The sequence below is a fragment of the Budorcas taxicolor genome, chromosome 21 (assembly GCF_023091745.1).
Source record: "Budorcas taxicolor isolate Tak-1 chromosome 21, Takin1.1, whole genome shotgun sequence".
In the NCBI taxonomy this organism is placed as follows: Eukaryota; Metazoa; Chordata; class Mammalia; order Artiodactyla; family Bovidae; genus Budorcas; species Budorcas taxicolor.
In genome coordinates, this window is record NC_068930.1 from 24,272,722 (window position 1) to 24,292,166 (window position 19,445).

Consider the following 19,445-nt stretch of genomic DNA (forward strand, 5'->3'; position numbering starts at 1 on the left):
TTCCCCCAGGAGCTGGTCCGGGCACAGCCAGCATGCCAGCCTTTCCTCCTCCAGCCCTGGGATTCCAGTGATGACTGGAAAAGAATGGGCTTAAAACACCTCCATGGAGGTGGGCGCCTAGGAGCCCATCTCAAAGCTTCCAGGTATCGGGTTTCAGGAGCCTAGAAGAGCCCGCCCGAATTTGGGAAATGGACTTCGGGTTGCCAAGTGTTTACTTTTTTCAAGTCAAGACCTGAGACCAGGTATGGGCTTCCCAGGTGGGGTAGTAAAGAATCTGCCTGCCAATGCAGGAGACACGGGTTTGATCCCTGGGTCAGGAGGAGGAAATGGCAACCCACACCCAATATTCTTTCCTGGGAAATCCCATGGACAGAGGAACCTGGCAGGCTACAATCCATGGGGTCACAAAGAGCTGGACACAGCTGAGCACAAGGCTGCACTTTAACAGGAAAGCGCCTGAGTACCATCCTGGTCACGGGACTAAGACCCCATAAGCCACATAGGATGGCAAAAAAAAAAGTCACAACTCTTCCCCAGGACATTTAACACCAAAAGTAGAATGTAATTCCTGCATAAAGCACAGCCCTTTAAATTGGACCTGTTTAGCTGTATTGCTTGCTTGCTTGCCAAGTCGCTTCAGTCCAACTCTTTCTGACCCTATGAACTGTAACCTGCCAGGCTCCTCTGTCAGTGGGATTTTCCAGGCAAGAATACTGAAGGTTGTCACGCCCTCCTTCAGGGGATCTTCCTGACCCAGGGATCGAACCAGATCTCTCACATCTCCTGCATTGGCAGGTAGGTTCTTTACCACTAGGCATGTGTAACAACTCTATAATCTTAGTGTTCTAGTTTTGCCAAAGAATAGTGAAGAGGAGCCCAAGTCTGGGATTCAGTGGACTGGACCAACCACACGGGAGCCCCACACACACTCCCAGGCTCAAGCTCTAAGCAGCTGTGAGCAAGAAAACTGAGGCGGTTACTTTGTGGGACCTGTTTTGAGCACTGAGAAACAGGCAAATCAAGAGGTCTGCAGACATTTAGAAGGCTAAAACCAACAATAACAAAATATTGTTGGTTAAAACCAACAATAACAACAACGAAACAAAAAAATATAACCGGAATCAACTGGGAAGTGATTACTCTCAAAAAGGAGAAGAGGATATAGAAACCAGAACATGCTGGGAAATCCCAGTGAACACCCCCCCAAGACCTGCTGCCCGGCCACCCTCACCCCCTCACCTGGCCCCTTGACCACAGAGGCCTGCAGCAGCCTGGGCATCCCAGTCTGCCCCTGCTGGAATCCACCAGCCCTTTGAAGGCGTCTGCCTCTTCAGCCCTGGCTGCCTCCTTCCCCTCAGGGACAAACACAGCAGACCTGTTTTGTGAAGAACTTTTTAGTAGCTAAATATGGCACCATGTGTCCCGAGGGCAATATAAATTACAGTATGCAAAACATACCACCGGCTGAGGTAAAACACACTGTTCCTGCCTCATGTCACCATGAGGGGAAACACACAGATACTTTTAAAAACTTCTTATAAAAAAAAACAAACGTCCCCTAGAAAGGCCTCCTAACAGGGGCTAAGAGGCTCACCCTCCACCGCGGGGCGTGTCGGTCGGGGGGGGCAGGGGGACCCCTGGCTGCCCACTCGCCTCCGGCCCGGCCAGCTCGGCAGCTGGCAGCAACCCTGGCCCGCTACTGCTGGCCCAGAGCTTTGTCCAGGTTGCTCTTGATGGTGTCCAGGAAGTCTGAGGTGTTCAGGAAGTGTTCGTTCAGCTTCACGCTGTCAAGAGAGCACGTGCATGTGAGGGTGGTTCTGGCAGACACCCACCCCGCCTCCCCCGGCCACCGCCCAATCCAGGGCAGCATCCAGACAGTAGGCCTCTCGTGCAGTTGTGCAGAGGACTACAGACCAGAGGCTACCTGGAGCCCACTGTCAAGAGGCCATAGCGGGACTTCCCTGGTGGTGCAGTGGTTAAGAATCCTGCAGTGCCTGCAGGGGGTGCAGGTTCGATCCCCGGTCAGGGAGCTAAGATCCTCCATACAGCATGGTGTGGGCAAAAAAGAGGGGGGAGGGGCCACAGCAAACTCAGCAGGAACCCAGCGAGGCCTGGCTTTGCTTTTCCAGATTACAACAGGCAGCTCAGTAAAGCTCTTCTGAGAGAAGCCGGGAGGTGGTTGCGGCAGGGGTTGGAAGGTTCTGAGCAGCTGGCCTAGGGATAGGGACCCATTCACTGGGCCTGGTGTGGGGAGGCTAGCCCCAGCCATCACTCAGGGCCGTGGACTTGTCCTGTCCCCTGGCAGCCAAGCTGACTTAGGAAGAAGCCTCTACAAGGGACCCTGAGCCCCCGGAAGCCCAGACTGGCCTTAACCGCAGACCACTCACTTGCTGAGGCCGTGGATGCAGCCCGCCAGGTCCTTGGTCATAGCTCCGCTCTCCACTGTCTCGACACACACCTTCTCCAGGGTCTGGGCGAACCTGCAGGGCACAGGGCAGAGTGAGACCCCAGCTGCATGGAGCCGGGGCCCAGAACCTGCCCAGAACCAGCTCACCTGATGAGGTCCTGGTTCCCGTCCAACTTGCCCCGGTGTTCTAGGCCACGCGTCCAGGCAAAGATGCTGGCGATGGGGTTGGTGCTGGTCGGCCGGCCCTGGGGGAAGAGGTCGCAGGGGGATGAAGAGCCAAGCAGCCCATGAAAAGGCCCCTTGGACACAGCTGTCCCCTCTAGACTGACAGGACTAGGCCCATGCTCCCAGCCCTCAGGGCCGGTGGGCTCGGGCTCCAGGGATAGAAGGGCACGCGGCCACTGCCCTGGCACTCACCTTCTGGTGCTCCCGATAGTGGCGGGTGACTGTGCCATGAGCAGCCTCAGCTTCAATGGTCTTCCCATCTGGGCAGACCAGCACGGACGTCATCAGACCAAGGGAGCCAAAGCCTGGAGAGCAGGAAGACCCCCCTCAGTGCCAGCACCTCTCCTCAGGCACTAGTGTTGGGTCTCCAGGGCCCAGCATAGGGCAGGTGGCACTCAGAGGTGGTTCTCATCCGCCTGCTGGCATACATCCACATCCCCTACCTCCGGATGCTCCAGAATCTATGGCCCCCCAGGGCACCCTGGCAGGTGACCAAGAGGCTCATTCAAGCAGGAAGAATAAAGCCTGCGGGCAGCTATTTCACAGTCATCACTTTATCTGCTCTTTTGAGTATGTGTGTGTTAGTCGCTCAGTTGTGTCTGACTCTTCGCAACCCCACAGACTGTAGCCTGCCAGGCTCCTCTCTCCATGGAATTCTCCAGGCAAGAATACTGGAATGGGTTGCCATGCCCTCCTCCAGGGGATCTTGCCAACCTAGGGATCAAACCTAGGTCTTCCAAATTGCAGGCAGATTCTTTACTGTTTGAGCTACCCAGGAAGCTCTCTGCTCTTTTAGGCCACTTGAAAGTTTTACGATTTGGGACATCCCTGGTGGTCCAGTGGATAAAACTCATTACTCCCAGAGCAGGGGGCATAGGTTCTATCCCCGGTCAGGGACCTAGATCCCACATGATGAAACTAAAAATCCCAAAGGGCGGCAACAAAGATCAAAGATCCTTATGCCACAACAAAGACCTGGCACAGTCAAATAAACAATAAATATTTAAAAATTTAAAAGAGCTTTGTGATCTACTTCCAAATTTTTTCAAATCCAGATGTCAGCGTTTACTATGGTCAAAGGTCTCCTGGGCTTCAAAAGCACCCCACAGCACCATAATAAGAACTGTAAATGCCCAAGAAAGAAAAAGTGGGCAACTTCTAGGGGGAAATTATTTGCCTGAGAATTTTTGCTGCTGGGGCAGAGAAAGGGGGATCCCTTCTCCATTTTCACCTGGGACCTTCACACTCACTAGTCCTTACACACTTCATGCCTTTCTCTTGTGTACTAGGGCTTGTCATCCTTCCATCCTAGATAGGAATTGTTCTAGTGAGAGGATCACACTGAACTTTTCAAAATGAAGGCAAAGGTTCTTATGAAGCATGGCGACCCTCTGCCTTTTCACTGCAGCCTTGCATGGGCTTCACTTTTTCCTTATGGGAGCTAGACCTCAGCCCGCTCGTTCACTGAGCCTGGTTTCTCTTCCACTCCCTATGCATACATGTTGCCTCTTCCCACTATCTTTCTTGCTCTCAGTCCCAATAAGATGAATGTATCTGTGCGTGCTCAATTGTATCTGACTGTCTGTGACCCCATGAACTGGAGCCTAGGCTCCTCTGCCATGGGATTCTCAGGCAAGAATACTGAAGTGACTCGACATTTCCTTCTCCAGAGGATCTTCTTGGACCAGGGATCGAACCATCGTCTCCTGCATCAGCAGGCAGATTCTTTACCACTGAATCACCTGGGAAGCCCCTCGTTCCCATTACAACTGAGTTATTTCTTTCTGTTCTTCCCTAATGGCTTTCTGCTGCAACTCAGCTTGTCTTTTAGGATGCTCTAGGGCTGGGGGGTTTGCCATCATCCCCCAATATTCTCCTATATCCGAAAGGTTTACTGTGCAAAACAAATTCTTTGCAATTTAAAGAGCATCTGGTTGTACTGGGTTGGCTAAAAACTTCGCCAAAGATGTTACAGAAAAACCTGAACAAACTCTTCAGTCAACCGAATACTTACTCCCGTTTTTCTGCTAGAGCCAAACCTCATCCAAATCTGGAGCCAAGCAGAGTCACCTGGCCCTTCCATGTGCTGTGCTGTGCTAAGTCACTTCAGCTGTGTCTGACTCCTTGTGACCCCATGGACTGTAGCCCACCAGGCTCCTCTGTCCATGGGATTCTCCAGGCAAGAATACTGGAGTGGGCTGCCATGCCCTCCTCCAGGGGATCTTCCCAACCCAGGGATTGAACCCGTGTCTCTTGAGTCTCCTGCATGGACAGGAACATCTCCTGCATGGACAGGCCCTTTCACGAACGGGAACAACCTCAGAGCTAACAAGCCTGGTCTTTAGGACCTAAATTGCTGTGTACTACTTCCTCTGGAACGGCAGCCTTAGCAATACCCCAGTCCAAACATAACAGATGGCCCTTCCTCACTCAGACACCAGAGAGGCCCTGGTGCATGTGTCTACAGCAGACCCTGCAATGAGCAGGCAACCCCCAGTCCTGCTGCTCCACTGGAGCAGTTTCCTCCCAAAAGGATGTGCAAACCAGCACCCCCACTCCCAGCCAACCCTCTCTCCCAGCAAGGGAAAACTGACGGTCCACCCTCCATCCCCTCAGGGAGCGCACCCTGGGCCAGGATGTCCGACTGCACGTCTCCGTCATAGTTCTTGCAGGCCCACACAAAGCCGCCCGAAGACTTGAGGACCTGAGCCACCATGTCATCAATGAGCCGGTGCTCGTACCAGATCTTATGTCTGTCGAACTCGGTCTTGTAGTGCCTGGGAGCAAAGGGGCTTGTGGTGAGGGGAGGGCAGGAGGCTGACAGGCTGGGGAATCCCGCCCTGAGCCTCAGGGCCAAGACAGACACGCTAGGACAGCCTCCCCGGCAGGGGAGGGGGGGGGGCAAGGCGGAGGGGACCAGGAAGGAGGGTCATGGACTCCCTGGGAAACAGTGAAGGGAGAAGCCATTACTTCTCAAAGATGGCCTGGAAGATGTCCTTGAAGCGCCCGTCGTAGGCTTTCAGGATGGTGTTCTTGGTGCTCATGTAGAGAGGCCACTTCTTCTGGATGGCATACTGGAAGCAGCTGTGTGCAAAACCTGAGATGGACTGCAGGGAGAGAAAGGTCTCTGGAGCAGTCCGCCAGGGCAGGCCCAGCCCTGGGAACAGCATTCCCCTCCCCGCACTCGACCCAGGCAGTCAGGGTTTACCCAGCCCCTCTGGAGTGAGGATTCCATGGACAGAGGAGCCTGGCGGGCTACAGACACGGAGAGTTAGACACGACTGAGCGACGAACATTTTTTCTTTTCCTGGAGTGAGCATCTGCTGTTGCTGCTGGCCCAGCACCCTGCTCCCAATTTCTGGGAGAAAGCAGATGCCCAGTTTTACCTGGGAAAGCTATCCCCTTCCCCATTTCTTAAACCGTATGGCTAGGGTGGGGCCACGCCCTCAGCCCACCTGCTTGTCTCTCCTATGTCCTGGGTTTATCCAATCAGAGCCCTTCCTCCCCTGGGCCTTCATGATTGGCTGGGAGATAGCCATGTGACCCAAGCCATCTACTTTTGCTGGAACCAGGAGCCAAAAAGGCTCTTTTCTGCCAGGATAGCCAGGCTGGCAGGGATAAGCCCGGAGCCAGTATTGGCCATTTCTTCACGGCCTAAGAATGAGGCCAACCACAGAGGAAAAGAAAGCCAAGAAATGGGGGTAGGGAGGGAAAGAAGCACTTACCCAGTTTGCTGTAAACCAAGAGCTGACAACCAGTATGCCCCAAGATGCACCCAAGAATGAGCACAGGATGTTGGGCATACCAGAGGACCCCCTGAACACATTTAAAGATGCATTTGCTCTCAGGCCTCAGACCTTGAGGCCACCGACACGGGAAGAGTCAGAACCACCAACCCAATGGGGCCGGAGTCAGAGACATGGGTGGGGGAGGGAGCCCAGGAGCCGCTGCTCACCTCATCCGTGTTGTACATGCCCATGCCCACGCCACCAGCGGGAAAGTTGTACACCTCCCATTCCTTAGGGCCACTGCCATCCTTCGGGGTGAAGACCACCTTGAATGTGCCAGCCCGGTCAACCACAAAGTCTGTGGCCTTGTACTGCAGAGACGAAAAGATGGCTCAGGCCCAGGGCTCCAGCTAGGGGCGGGGTGTCCCAGGCCCTCGCAGCCCCACTCCCACCGGGGCCAACCTGGTCGCCGTGGGCATGCCTGCCAATGGTGATGGGCTTGGTCCAGCCAGGGACGAGACGCGGGATGTTCTTACAGATGATGGGCTCCCGGAAGACAGTTCCCCCGAGGATGTTCCGGATGGTTCCATTGGGGCTCTTCCACATCTTCTTCAGCTTGAACTCTATAAGGACAAAGATGAAGCGGCCCCACTGCAGCCCAAACCTTCAGAGCAGGATCTGAACCCTAAGCAAGAATGTAGCTAGAAGGGGCTCCTCAAAACCGCCCTGGGGAAGCAGCGGAGTCAAGAGTGGCGCTCCTGAATCAGATTTCTTAGCTTCAAGATCCAGCTGTGCCCCCTCAGGCAAGTGCCCATAAAATGAAACTGTTGATAAAATGCCTGGTCTTTGGGTTGCTGTGAGACTTCAATGCACGTTGTGTGTAAAGTGCCCAGAACAGTGGCTGGCACGTGGTAAGCACTCTGTCAGCCGATACACTGCCGCGTCACACTGGGCGGAGCTCAGTCTGATGAACCTGGCAACACCCAGCCTCAGTTCAGACGCTGTGCTTCCAGCCCCACCCGCCAGGCTGAGCCGAAATTCCTGAGACGGCGACCCTCTGACTCCTGGTCCCCACCCCCACCCCCTCGCACCTTCCACACGGGCCTCGTCGGGGGTGATGGTGGCACACTTCACAGCCACGCTGTACTTCTGGGTGGCCAGCGCGGAGTCGATGGTGACCTGATCATTGGTCTGGTCACGGTTCGGGAGCCCCAAGTCGAAATACTTGAGCTGGACATCCACGTGGGGCAGGATGAGCTAGAAACAGACGGCCGGGGCCAGGCATCAGCCCAGACTGACTGGGATTCAGGGGCATCTAGGTTCACCCCATCTGGGAGGGGAAGAGGAAAGACCTCTGGAGGGCTGGCCAAAGCTGGCAGGAAGCTGGGGCTCTGGAGAGAGGCTGGCAGATCAGGCTGCAGCCCCTTGGAGGGCTCTTCCCCAGCGAGGATCACATAAAACACCACTGATCCCCCACCGTGGCCCATCAACTCAGCCAAACCCCACTCCAAACACATCTAGAGTTCTCCAAACAGTGGGTTCCCTCTCCTCCCCCATTCAGAAGCGGCAATTCTCAACCTTGTTCTTGGGGACAGACACACAAGGCGGGAGTCTTTACATGGACCGTGTGTTCCTCCAGGCAGACCCAGCCCACAGAAACTCTGGAGAAGTCAAGCAGCCACCCTGGGAACCACCTGCAGTGGTGGCTCAAACACATCACTGTCCCCAACAGACACCATGCCACAACTCACAATGACATCCCCAGACCACTAAGGAAAGGTTCATGATCCCTGATCATCTTTCACTCCCTCAAGGGACTGCATCGGAATGCAGCGGATCAAGACAACATACTCAACTGTACTTCATAGAAAATAAATTAAAAACAAAAAAGAAATTCCTGAAGGATAAGTCAACCTGTGCCAGCTCTCTGAAGGGAGATAAATATTCAATCTGCAACACAGATTGAATTCCTCCACTGTGTTTCTTGTATTTCCTGTATCTATATATATGTTAATTAATCTGAAGAATAAAACAAAAGCTTCAGTTCAGTTCAGTTGCTCAGTCGTGTCTGACTCTTTGCGACCCCATGAATCACAGCACACCAGGCCCCCCTGTCCATCACCAACTCCCGGAGTTCACTCAGACTCACATCCATCGAGTCAGTGATGCCATCCAGCCATCTCATCCTCTGTCGTCCCCTTCTCCTCCTGCCCCCAATCCCTCCCAGCATCAGAGTCTTTTCCAATGAGTCAACTCTTCACATGAGGTGGCCAAAGTACTGGAGCTTCAGCTTCAGCATCATTCCTTCCAAAGAAATCCCAGGGCTGATCTCCTTCAGAATGGACTGGTTGGATCTCCTTGCAATCCAAGGGACTCTCAAGAGTCTTCTCCAACACCACAGTTCAAAAGCATCAATTCTTTGGCACTCAGCTTTCTTCACAGTCCAACTCTCACATCCATACATGACCACTGGAAAAACCATAGCCTTGACTAGATGGACCTTTGTTGGCAAAGTAATGTCTCTGCTTTTTAATATGCTATCTAGGTTGGTCATAACTTTTCTTCCAAGGAGTGTCTTTTAATTTCATGGCTGCAGTCACCATCTGCAGTGATTTTGGAGCCCCCCAAAATAAAGTCTCCACTGTTTCCCCATCTATTTGCCATGAAGTGATGGGACCAGATGCCATAATCTTTGTTTTCTGAATGTTGAGCTTTAAGCCAGCTTTTTCACTCTCCACTTTCACTTTCATCAAGAGGCTTTTTAGTTCCTCTTCACTTTCTGCCATAAGGGTGGTGTCATCTGCATATCTGAGGTTATTGATATTTCTCCCGGCAATCTTGATTCCAGCCAAGCGTTTCTCATGATGTACTCTGCATAAAAGTTAAATAAGCAGGGTGACAATATACAGCCTTGACATACTCCTTTTCCTATTTGGAGCCAGTCTGTTGTTCCATGTCCAGTACTAACTGTTGCTTCCTGGCCTGCATACAGATTTCTCAACAGGCAGGTCAGGTGGTCTGGTATTCCCATCTCTTTCAGAATTTTCCACAGTTTATTGTGATCCACACAGTCAAAGGCTTTGGCATAGTCAATAAAGCAGAAATAGAAAGATGTCCTTTTCATTATAGGGGACTGGAATGCAAAAGTAGGAAGTCAAGAAACACCTGGAGTAACAAAAGCTTAATTCAGCCAAAAAAAAAGACATGATATGTGATTATGTTTAATCACATTCTTTAAAATGCTTTAAACTTGGTACAAGACAAAGATGGCTGAGGACAGTCCCATGCCTGACCTAAGTCCATGCACCACAACTATTGAGCCTGCAACACAGCTAAAGTCCATAGGCTGAAAGGAAAAACTCTCCCATGATACAATGAAGACCTGACACAGCCGAATAAATAAGTATTTAAAAAAATAATAAGAGCAGGGACTCCCCTGGTGATCCAGTGGTTGAGAACCTGCCTTCCAAATTAGAGGATGTGGGTTCAATCCCTGGTCTGGGAAATAAGATCCCACAGGCTGTGGAACTGAGCCCAAGAGCCACAGCTGAGACCCAATGCAGCCAAATAAATAAATATTTTAAAAATAAATACAATAACAAGGCCCATGAGTGGTCTGGACATGACAGGAGGGTGAGCAGAAGGAGACAAACAGGGTTGCTCCTGCCCACCAGGGTGATGGGTGAATCCCAGGGACCTGAAGCAGGGCTCAGGAGACGGGAGCTGGGACTGATCACTGAGCCCAGCCGGCCACGTGCAAGGCCACCCACTTTGGGAGGGAACTACCTTCTCCTTGATGAACTGCCAGATAATACGGGTCATCTCATCGCCGTCCATCTCCACCACTGGCTTCGCCACCTTGATCCTCTTGTCGGCATCTAGAACCAGACACACGCACAGCATATCACAGCCACGAGACGAGGTTGGCGGGAGAGCTCTTCTCCTCCTGGCCAGACCCACCCTTCACCACGCAGGGAGGAGTGTCAGCCAGGTCCCACTGCCCAGCATTCACTCCGCCTCCTGCAGAAGCAGCAAGTGAATTATGTGCAGCTGATGACTCACTCTCCAAAGATGTGCAAACAGATTTTTTTTTTTTTAAATCTAAAAAGGAAGAAAAATGAGACCCAGGGAGCACGGCTTGTGTCAGGGTCAGGATAGATCCCAGGGCCTCGGCTCAAGCATAGCCTCTGGATGCCCCTGTGGGCCAGATGGAGAGAAGCAGAAAGCAAACACAGGCTCCAAATATTTCTTCCCCCAGGGAACAAGATGGAACACGGCTGGCACCGCTCCAGCTCTTCCCAAGGTGCAGTGGGTACTTTGGACCTTCACCAAGCCTGGTCTAAAGCAGGAGTGGCCCTGTAGAAACCTGTTGGACCTGTCGGGCTGTTGTAGAGCCAGCTCGCTTAATTCTCAGATGCATCTTCTGTGAGTTAATGTGATGAGAGCCAGTCAATTCCTTTTAACATACTTGTTGTTCAGTCGCTCAGTCACGTCCAACACTTTGGGACCCCATGGACTGTTGCCTGCCAGGCTCCTTTGTCCATGCATGGAATTCTCCAGGCAAGAATACTGGAACAGGTTGCCATTTCCTTCTCCAGAGGATCTTCCTGACCCAGGGATCAAACCCATGTCTCTTTCTTGGCAGGTGGAACCTTCACCGCTGAGCTACCAGGGGGAGACCTTTAAATGAACTAAAGTTACCATAATCTGAATCCCTAAGGAGAGGTCCATTTGGGGCCAGTCCTAAAGGTTTTGGCCTCAGCCTGGGCTCCACTCAAGCTCTGAGCTTCAGGCACAGCAGCCTGTGGACAGCACACCTCAGTGGGGGAGTTCAATGTCAAGACCACAGCAGGCAGCCCTCCCAGCTGTGTATGCAAATGTCAAACCCTCAGAGACCACAGGGCCCGCTTATTTACAACCAGGTGTCACGGGTAAATGGCCTTTCCTGAAACACCTCAACACACAGTGCCTATCCTTAAAGAGTGAGTATGGAAAGGAAAACCGACTCAGATAGTAAAAAATCCACCTGTCATGCAAGAGACCGAGGTTCGATCCCTGGGTTGGGAAGATCCCCTGGAGAAGGGAAAGGCAACCCACTCCAGTATCTTTGCATGGAGAATCCCATGGACAGAAGAGCCTGGTGGGCTACAGTCCATGGCGTCACAAAGAGTCAGACACGACTGAGCGACTAACCTTATCACTATCACCACTGATAACAGAGAGAGCAAGAGGCATTATTATCAAAGTCAAGTGCCAGCCTTCCTCAAAGCAACTGCCCCAAGGAGCTGGGAACAGGGATCGGAGGTGTGAGCCACAGCAGCCGAGGCTCATTTTGTTTGTGGGGTGGGTCTTCTTGTTTGTTTTGTGGGGTGGGTCATTTTGTAGTGGGTCTTTTTTTTTTTTAATGCTGTTTGGTGACCAAGGCTTAAAAAACAGGTCCTTTCAACAACAACAAACCTGATTAATAAAGGGGCAAAGGACTTGAATAGCTATTTCTCAAAAAAACATCAATAAGCTCATAAAAATATGTTCAACACCACTACTCATTAGGAAAATGCAAACCAAAACCACAATGAGATACCACCTCACACCCCTTAAGATAGCTACTATCAAAACAAAAACAAAAGCCATAAAGTAACAAGTGTTGATGAGGATGTAAAGAAATTGGAACCCATGTACATTGCTAGTGAGAATGTAAAATGGTGGGGCCACTATGGGAAGACAGTATGACGCTTCCTCAAAAAATGTTTTAAAATAACTAAAAGCTGGGTCTCAAAAAGTTATCTGTATAAACATGTTCACAACAGAATTATTCACAATAGCCAAGAGGTGGAAGCAACCCAAGTGTCCAGCAACAGATGAATGGAGAAATAAAGTGTGATATGAACGTTCAAGAGGAGAAAGGAACCCTTTGGAAACTAATCCAGGATGTTTAAGAAAAAACTTTCCGCCAAAAAGGTAAACTATGTTCATGATTCTGAGTTTTTTCCAAAACTGGGCCCCACACCACTTAAACATGGATGTACTTGCTTTCAAACTAAAAAAGGAAGCGCTTCCAAGTTTTAGGGATGGATCTGGCCCTACCTCAATAGCCTTTGCCACTGGTTCTTTTGTTTCAAATTCCACAATGGTAAATTCCCTTTGGATCAGACTTACAATGTGGTGTTCTTATAGAAACAACATCACCACCTTTCCCAAATACTTATTTGTTTTTGAGAAGAAGATCTTTAATTTTAAAAGCTTCTCTATTGGAACGGATAAAGAAGATGTGGTACGTATATGCAATGGAATATTACTCGGCCATTAAAAAGAATGAAATAATGCCATCTGCAGCAACATGGATGGACCTGGACAGCGTCATACTGGATGAAGCAAGTCAGACAGAGAAAGAAAAACATCGTATGACATCCCTTATATGTGGAATCTAAACGACACTGTCAATCGGCTATATCCCAACACAAAATAAAAAGTTGAAAAAAAGTTTTTCTTATTTTATTTCTAATTACATGCATTATTACTTTTGGAAATTACAATGCAGCTAGTAACAGAGACTTACTTAACCCATTAAGTCAAACTGGGGACCTCATAACTGTAACACCTACAACAGTTCTCCATAAGCATATGACAAAGCCTTATATGCCTGCTCCTATGGAAACTTTATGTATTACTCAAAGACTTTTTCAGTCCAGCCGTGACTAACATTTTTGGGAAGTAACTTATAATAAACTAGAAATGGTATTGAGTATGTAAGGATATAATAACTATATCACCTAAGCTTTTCACAATTCCTATACCTGACTCAGAAGAACAATAAATTTTAATCTGAATATTTTTTAAAATGTGCCGTATACAGACAATGAAAGCCTATTCAGCCTTGAAAAGGAAGGGATGCTGACACGTGCTCAACAAGGAAAAAAATTGAGGACATTCTGCTAAGTGAAACAAGACAGTCACACAAGACACAAATATTGTCCGATTCTACTTACATGAGGTACCTAGAGTGGTCAGAAATATAGAAACAGAAAGTAGAATGGTGGTTACCAGGGGCTGGGGGGCAGGAAAGGAAGCAGAGTTGTTTAATGGGTACCGAGTTTCAGTTTTGCAACATGAAAAAGCTGTGCAGACTGCTGAACAACAAGGTGGATATATTTTATGCCGCTGAACTGCACACATAAAAATGGTTAAGGTGGAAGTTTTTGTTGTGCAGTTTTACCACCGTAAGAAATAAGAAATTTAAAAATGCTTTAATGCCTAATTTAAACCAGTTTTTAAAAAAAAATAACAACAGAAGATGATACATAAAAATCCAGTCCCTCTTATAGAAAGAGTCACTTCATCCCACTGAGCCCCTGCTCACCCACAGCAAGGATGAAGGACAGGCTGATAGAGGTCAGCCTTTCCCTCCATCCCAGCCCTGCCACGTGCCCTCCAGAGTACCCCAAGGCTTTGGAGTTTGAAACCTTGCCTATTGTTTAGCCACTATGGTGGAGACAGCCCCACCATCTGCCCCTCTCTGGGAGACAGGTGGTGACAGGTGACCTGAAATCCAAGTAATAGTCACCATGAAAGCTTCAGACGACCTGCTGCACAAATACTGTCCTCTTGGGCCGAGTGTGGGATGGAATTACACCAGTCCCAAGAGGTCCATTAGGCCAAGGGCCAGCCGGGGAATGGAGTAAGGATTTCAAAACCCAGCCCGGGTTTCAGCATCTACTTGCTGCTCGAGTAAAGAGATCTAGTTTCTGGGCTAAAGGGCCCTCCTAAGACAGGCACCCCCTCGCCCCCCTCTGTCTATGTAACTGGTTTCACCACATTCCCACCCACGCTCCTGTCAGCAGAGACCTAGTAGAATGTGGGAGGAAGCCCCCAATTCCTGAGGGTTCAAGAAGGCTGGGCAGCAATTCCAGAAGAGGCTCTAGCATTTTCTTTGATGTCATCCTTCACACCTTCCTTTCTCTTGCATCCACGTCCAAACCATCACAAACATTCTACTGGCTCTTCCTACAAAATAAGCCCAGAATCCAACTGCCACCAAGGTCCAAGCAACCCTCCTACCAGGTCCCTGATGCTAGCCACGCTCCTGTTAAAATGTAAATCAAGTTACACTCCTCTCAAAGCCCTGAAAAGCCTCCTCTTTCACTCAGGCCAAAATCCTCCAAAGTGGCCTACAAGCACCCCCAACCCTGACCTCATCTCCCATATTGCACTCTGAGCCAGCCTGACTTTCTGCTTCTCCGACAAGCAAAGGTGCCCTTCTGCATCATGGCCTTGGCGTCGACATTCCCTCTTCCCCTGAAGACTAAACAGCCTGTTTTCATTCCCTTATTCCCTCAGTACAGTGAGTCCCCTACATATGAACCTTCAAGATGCAACCTTTCCAAGATGCGAACATGCATCTGGTTCCAGCAAGGAACCGGAACCCGCGGCACCAGCATCGGGCCTGAGTGACACCGCAGCCTGCCCTCCTCTCCTGTTGCCGACGGCCCTTCGCTCTACCATCTCCCACCTCCAGCCAGTCACTGCTCGTGCCGCTTCACTCGATGCCAGCACCTGTGTGCCAGTGTTGTACTGTACTCCTGTACTTTTCAAGCCACTGTTCTGCACGATTAAAAATGCTTTTTTTTTTATGGACTATTTATGTGAGAAGTATTATCAACCGATTACAGTACAGTACTAAATAGCCCATTGTGTTAGCTGGGTATCTAAGCTAACTTTGTTGGACTTACGAACAAATGGGTCTAAGGAAGGTACTCTCCGAACAGAACTAGGTGGTATGTAGGGGACTTACTCTCCTTCATTCACTGGGGTCTTATCCGGCAGCCCTACCCAAACCTTCACCCGTATCTTTCTGCCTTGTTTGTTCTCCTTGGCTCTTGTCACCGTACATCACACTAGCCAACTTCTACCTTGCCTACTGTCCTTCCTCACGTTAGAATTTAAGCTCCATAAGGGCAGAAATATTCGTCCCTTATGTCCAGCTCTGTCCCAGAGTGTCCCTGGCACAGTGCCTGGCACAGAGTAGAAGCACAATATTTGCTGAAGTCCATGAATGAATGTCAAGCTACGGTCAGTTCAATCTGGTCAGGGCTGCCCTGTCATAACCTACCCTTTGGATAGAAAGTTACTCCACTCCCCTCCTCATCCCGGGATGCATTACCACACAGAGGTGGGTGAGTTCTCACCACGAAATGGCACCAGACCATCACGAATGTACTTGGGTGGCCAGGTAATGGGCTGGAGTAGCTCACAATTTATCGTGTTAATATTTGCCATCTGTTGGCATTTTAAACATGGGTTTACAGAAGTGTAAACTCCAGAGCAAGTCACAAGGCTGACTTCCAGTAATCAGACAGCAATTTCCAACACCCCATCCTGGAATCAGTAAAAGAGGCCACAGCTTTCCATAAAGGATCTGGGGGACAGGGCCCAGGCCCTTCCAGAAGTTTTTCTTTAAAACCTGCAGGGCCGAAACATGACCACCCAGAACACCCCGGATGGGGTATGTGCATGCTAAGTCGCTACAGTGTGTCCAACTCTTTGCACCCTTACGGATGTCAGGTTCCTCTGTCCCTGGGATTCTCCAGGCAAGAATACTGGAGTGGGGTGCCATGCCCTCCTCCAGGGGATCTTCCTGACTCAGGGACTCAACCTGCATCTCTTATGTCTCCTACATTGGCAGACAGTTTCTTTACCCCTAGCGCCACATCTTCGGAGAAGGCAATGGCACCCCACTCCAGTACTCTTGCCTGGAAAATCCCATGGATGGAGGAGCCTGGTGGGCTGCAGTCCATGGGGTCGCACAGAGTCGGACGCGAATGAAGCGACTTAGCAGCAGCAGCAGCTCCACGTCTGATGGGGTAGCTTTGGTCTTATCTGATGCAGCTGAAACAAGGCTCGGTGGAGAACACATAAGAACACTACTGACAGGTCTGCACAACTTCGAACAATCGTTAAATAATTTCCTCTGAAATCTAAAGGGGCAAACAAGTCACCAAGATCTGAAGCAGGTCACGGAGATCTGAAGAGTTGAGGAACAGGGGGGTGAGGAAATTAAGAAGTTCCCGGGCTAGGAGCTAAGGAAGGCCAGATAAAGATCCGGCTGAGCGGTTGAGAAGCACCCACCCTCACTTCCCCAGCCTAACTTATCAGAACCACCACCAGCAGTCGCAGGAGGCCTGTGAGTCGCAAAACTAGAAAGAGACACGTGTGGGAATTACCCGGCAGCAAAAACACAAGAGTATTTTAGCCAAAGCATATTCTTTTCTTGTCATCAAGGGGAATGCCAAGTATTCTGTCTCCAGCAGCGTTGCCAAGTAACAAGCTAGCAGAGGTCACAACTGTACTGTCGCATGCATGTCCAACTCAAACACCAGGCTTTCTCCTCATTAATAACCAAACCCTTCTTAGGGGCTTCTGAAAGGACCTGCCACTGGCTGCTCTTTTTATGTGTTACCAAAATTCAGTCCCCCCAAAGGGGCTCTGTTTTCTTGTTTATGTGGGGTTTTTTTTAATTTTATTTTTTACCATATGTGCAGAAGAAAAAATAAAAGGGAGAAGTGGAGAATGTATCTAACTCCTGCCATATTTTGCTGAAGGTGGTGTCATATGGGAAACTTTGTCTGGGGTCTGGGGACCCACGGAACCTTGAGTTGCAGGGCTGGCTCCTTAAAGACAAATTCCATGAGTATACAAAAACAGAAATGTCCCTTTCTCCTTGAAAGGAGAGGGAGGGTGCTGGGGCCTTTCTAGGTTCTGGTCAGCTGCTCCCACACTAGGTTAAAGATTACCTACTCCAGCAGTAAAACCAAGTTGCCTGGGCCCCACCCCCTTGTCATCACTCCAAGGGGCTGCGTGCAGGCCAGGCAAGAGAGGGGTTTCCATGGCAACAGGCAGTAGCCAGGACCCACATTGTTCCTTGCCTTTTGCAGCCTGCGAAGGAGAGCCAGGGGGCAGACCAACGTCAGAGGGGCAAGCCTGCCTCGGTAATGGAAGTTCAGGCTGCTGCTGCTGCTGCTAACTCACTTCAGTCGTGTCCGACTCTGTGAGACCCCACAGACGGCAGCCCACCAGGCTCCCCTGTCCCTGGCCGCCCTGCTTATCACCCTGCTTATCAAGACTACTTTCGTTTGGGGACTTCCTTGGTGGTCCAGCGGCTAAGACTCCGTGCTCCAAATACAGGAGGCCCGAGTTCGATCCCGGATAAGGGAACTAGATCCTTATCGAAACGAAGACCTGGCACGGCCAAAAAAAGACCTTCGGCACGTCTGTCCGAAGCAGTGGACTAAGGGTACCACAGAAGTTATGACGCACGATTTGGGAAAGTGACATTTTGGCTCGGTTGCCAGGTCTCCTGGTCGGGTGAGGGGGCAGGGCCCAGGAGTGGCGCGGGAGCCGGCTGGCGAGAAGAGGCTGGTCAAGCCAAGGACAGGCCCCAGGATGGAGCTTCAAGTGCGTCGACAAGGAGAACGGGGGCGTCCAAACAAAGCCAAATAAAAAGGACGCTCCTCCAGCTGTAGCCTAAAAGGCTCCAAAAATAGCTGACAAGCGCCTGACAGCGAGCAGGGATTACCTAGCGCCCAGGGTGAGAAGGAAGGGGAAGTGGCTGCCTCCTCCCTCCCCTCCTTTGTCTGATCAGGGACCGCGCCGCGACCCTCCCTCTCGCTGGGGAGCGGGCCAGGAGCTCCGGCACCCACTCGGTTGCTTTGTCTCCCTCCAGGAGCGCAGGGAGGGCAGGATACCCTCTGAGCCCGGGATACCCCCAGAACCCCCCTGTGGGAAAATCTCGGGGCACAGGGCTGCAAGGGCCGAGATCGCCCGGGCCACCAGTTGCCACCTTTCTTCAAGTCCCCACCCCTGCGACTGGCACGGCCTGGAAGGTGGGGCAGGGGAGCAAGCCCCAGTGCGCCGGCTCTTTGTGTGCCCTACCCCGCCGTCCCTGGCCCGCGGGCGTCCCGGGTCGCGCTTGCCGGTCCCCGCCCGGAAGGCCGCCACGTCGCGGTGCCGGGCGCGCACCCCGCCCGGACCCTCCTCGTGGCACTCACAGTGGCGCCGCGGCTGCTCTTGCAAGTTGGGGGCTGTCAAGGCTGCTGGCGCCCAGGCCGACCCGGAGCCAGAGGCTCTGCAGAGCGAGCGTACGACCCGCAGGTAACCAGCCATCCCGAGCGAGTGGGCGGTCGGACTGGCGGATGAGCGAGCGAAGGAACCCGGGTAGGCGAGATCCGAGCGCCGGCGGCTGCCTGGTGGCGGGCTGCGGAGGCCTGCGAAGCGCGGGCCGCGCGGGCAGGGCCGGGGCGGGGCTGCGGGGGCCGCCACCCTATTGGGCCTCACCGGGAGGAGGCGGAGTCCGGCCGGGGGGACTCCTCCCCCGGCCCTGCACCAGCCGAGGCTCCGCCCCCACACCCAGCCCGAGGTTCGCCGGGCACCGGAGGAGGCTCGGCTCCACTGGAGCGAGAGGCGAGTGAGACCGTGATCCGTCTACAGGTAAAGGCCAGACCTTGGAACACGCTGAGACCGACTGGCACCCGGGAGCAGGGGATGGGAGCTGGAGGACTGGGGGAGCCGTTAGCGAGGAATAACTCTCATTCCAGGATGCCTTATTTAAACCAGAATGTCAATTGCTGACGCATCAGCTTAAGCCCAAAAAGGCAAATTTGAACAAACAGCTGCACCCTTCGCATTGGCTGGGCTGAAATTTCCGGGCGCATTAACCAGTGCGGGTTCCGCGTTTTTGAACTAAGATCATGGCCACTTCGTGTCTTCTCGGATTCGCTCCCAGATCCTCCTACGCCTTAGGTAGACTGACCCGACTCAAGAACTGGAGTCCCACTGCTTCAGCAGGTCAAGCTGCTAGTCCTCGAAGTCATTCAGCATAGCCAGAGTCTGTACCCTCCCTTCCGAGAGGGGAGCGATAACAGTAACAGGGCTGCCAGAAGACTTGGGTGAAAAAACATATGTTAAAGCCTTGACACACCCTGTGCAACCACTGATGCTTATCAGGCAGTACTCAGGCAGCCTGGCTGAATAATCTACCAGGCACGTTTTTGCCTGCTTTCATACAAAAGACAATACTAGTCGGTTCTGCCATA

At 51.5% G+C, this 19,445-nt stretch overlaps 1 protein-coding gene across 1 annotated transcript; it reads right to left on the bottom strand.

Annotated features, from left to right (window-relative positions):
* Positions 1-1,378: 1,378 nt before the first annotated feature.
* Positions 1,379-18,618, bottom strand: IDH2 (isocitrate dehydrogenase (NADP(+)) 2). The gene is made up of 11 exons (XM_052659418.1): positions 18,402-18,618; positions 10,147-10,238; positions 7,452-7,617; positions 6,823-6,983; positions 6,588-6,731; positions 5,603-5,739; positions 5,258-5,409; positions 2,825-2,937; positions 2,555-2,652; positions 2,388-2,480; positions 1,379-1,784 (listed from the first exon to the last, which is right to left on the bottom strand). The coding sequence occupies exons 1-11, from the start codon at positions 18,514-18,516 to the stop codon at positions 1,697-1,699; spliced, it is 1,359 nt and encodes a 452-aa protein (XP_052515378.1). The 5' UTR covers positions 18,517-18,618; the 3' UTR covers positions 1,379-1,696.
* Between the last annotated feature and the right edge of the window lie 827 nt (positions 18,619-19,445).

Bases quoted from the DNA above. Each gene is read 5' to 3' on its own strand.
- IDH2 (XM_052659418.1), bottom strand. From the start codon at position 18,516: ATGGCTGGTTACCTGCGGGTCGTACGCTCGCTCTGCAGAGCCTCTGGC. The intron at 5,410-5,602 runs GTAATGGCTTCT...CTTTGCTCCCAG, and splicing joins TTCCAGGCCATCTTTGAGAA to GCACTACAAGACCGAGTTCG. The intron at 2,481-2,554 runs GTGAGCTGGTTC...TGTGCCCTGCAG, and splicing joins GGGAACCAGGACCTCATCAG to GTTCGCCCAGACCCTGGAGA.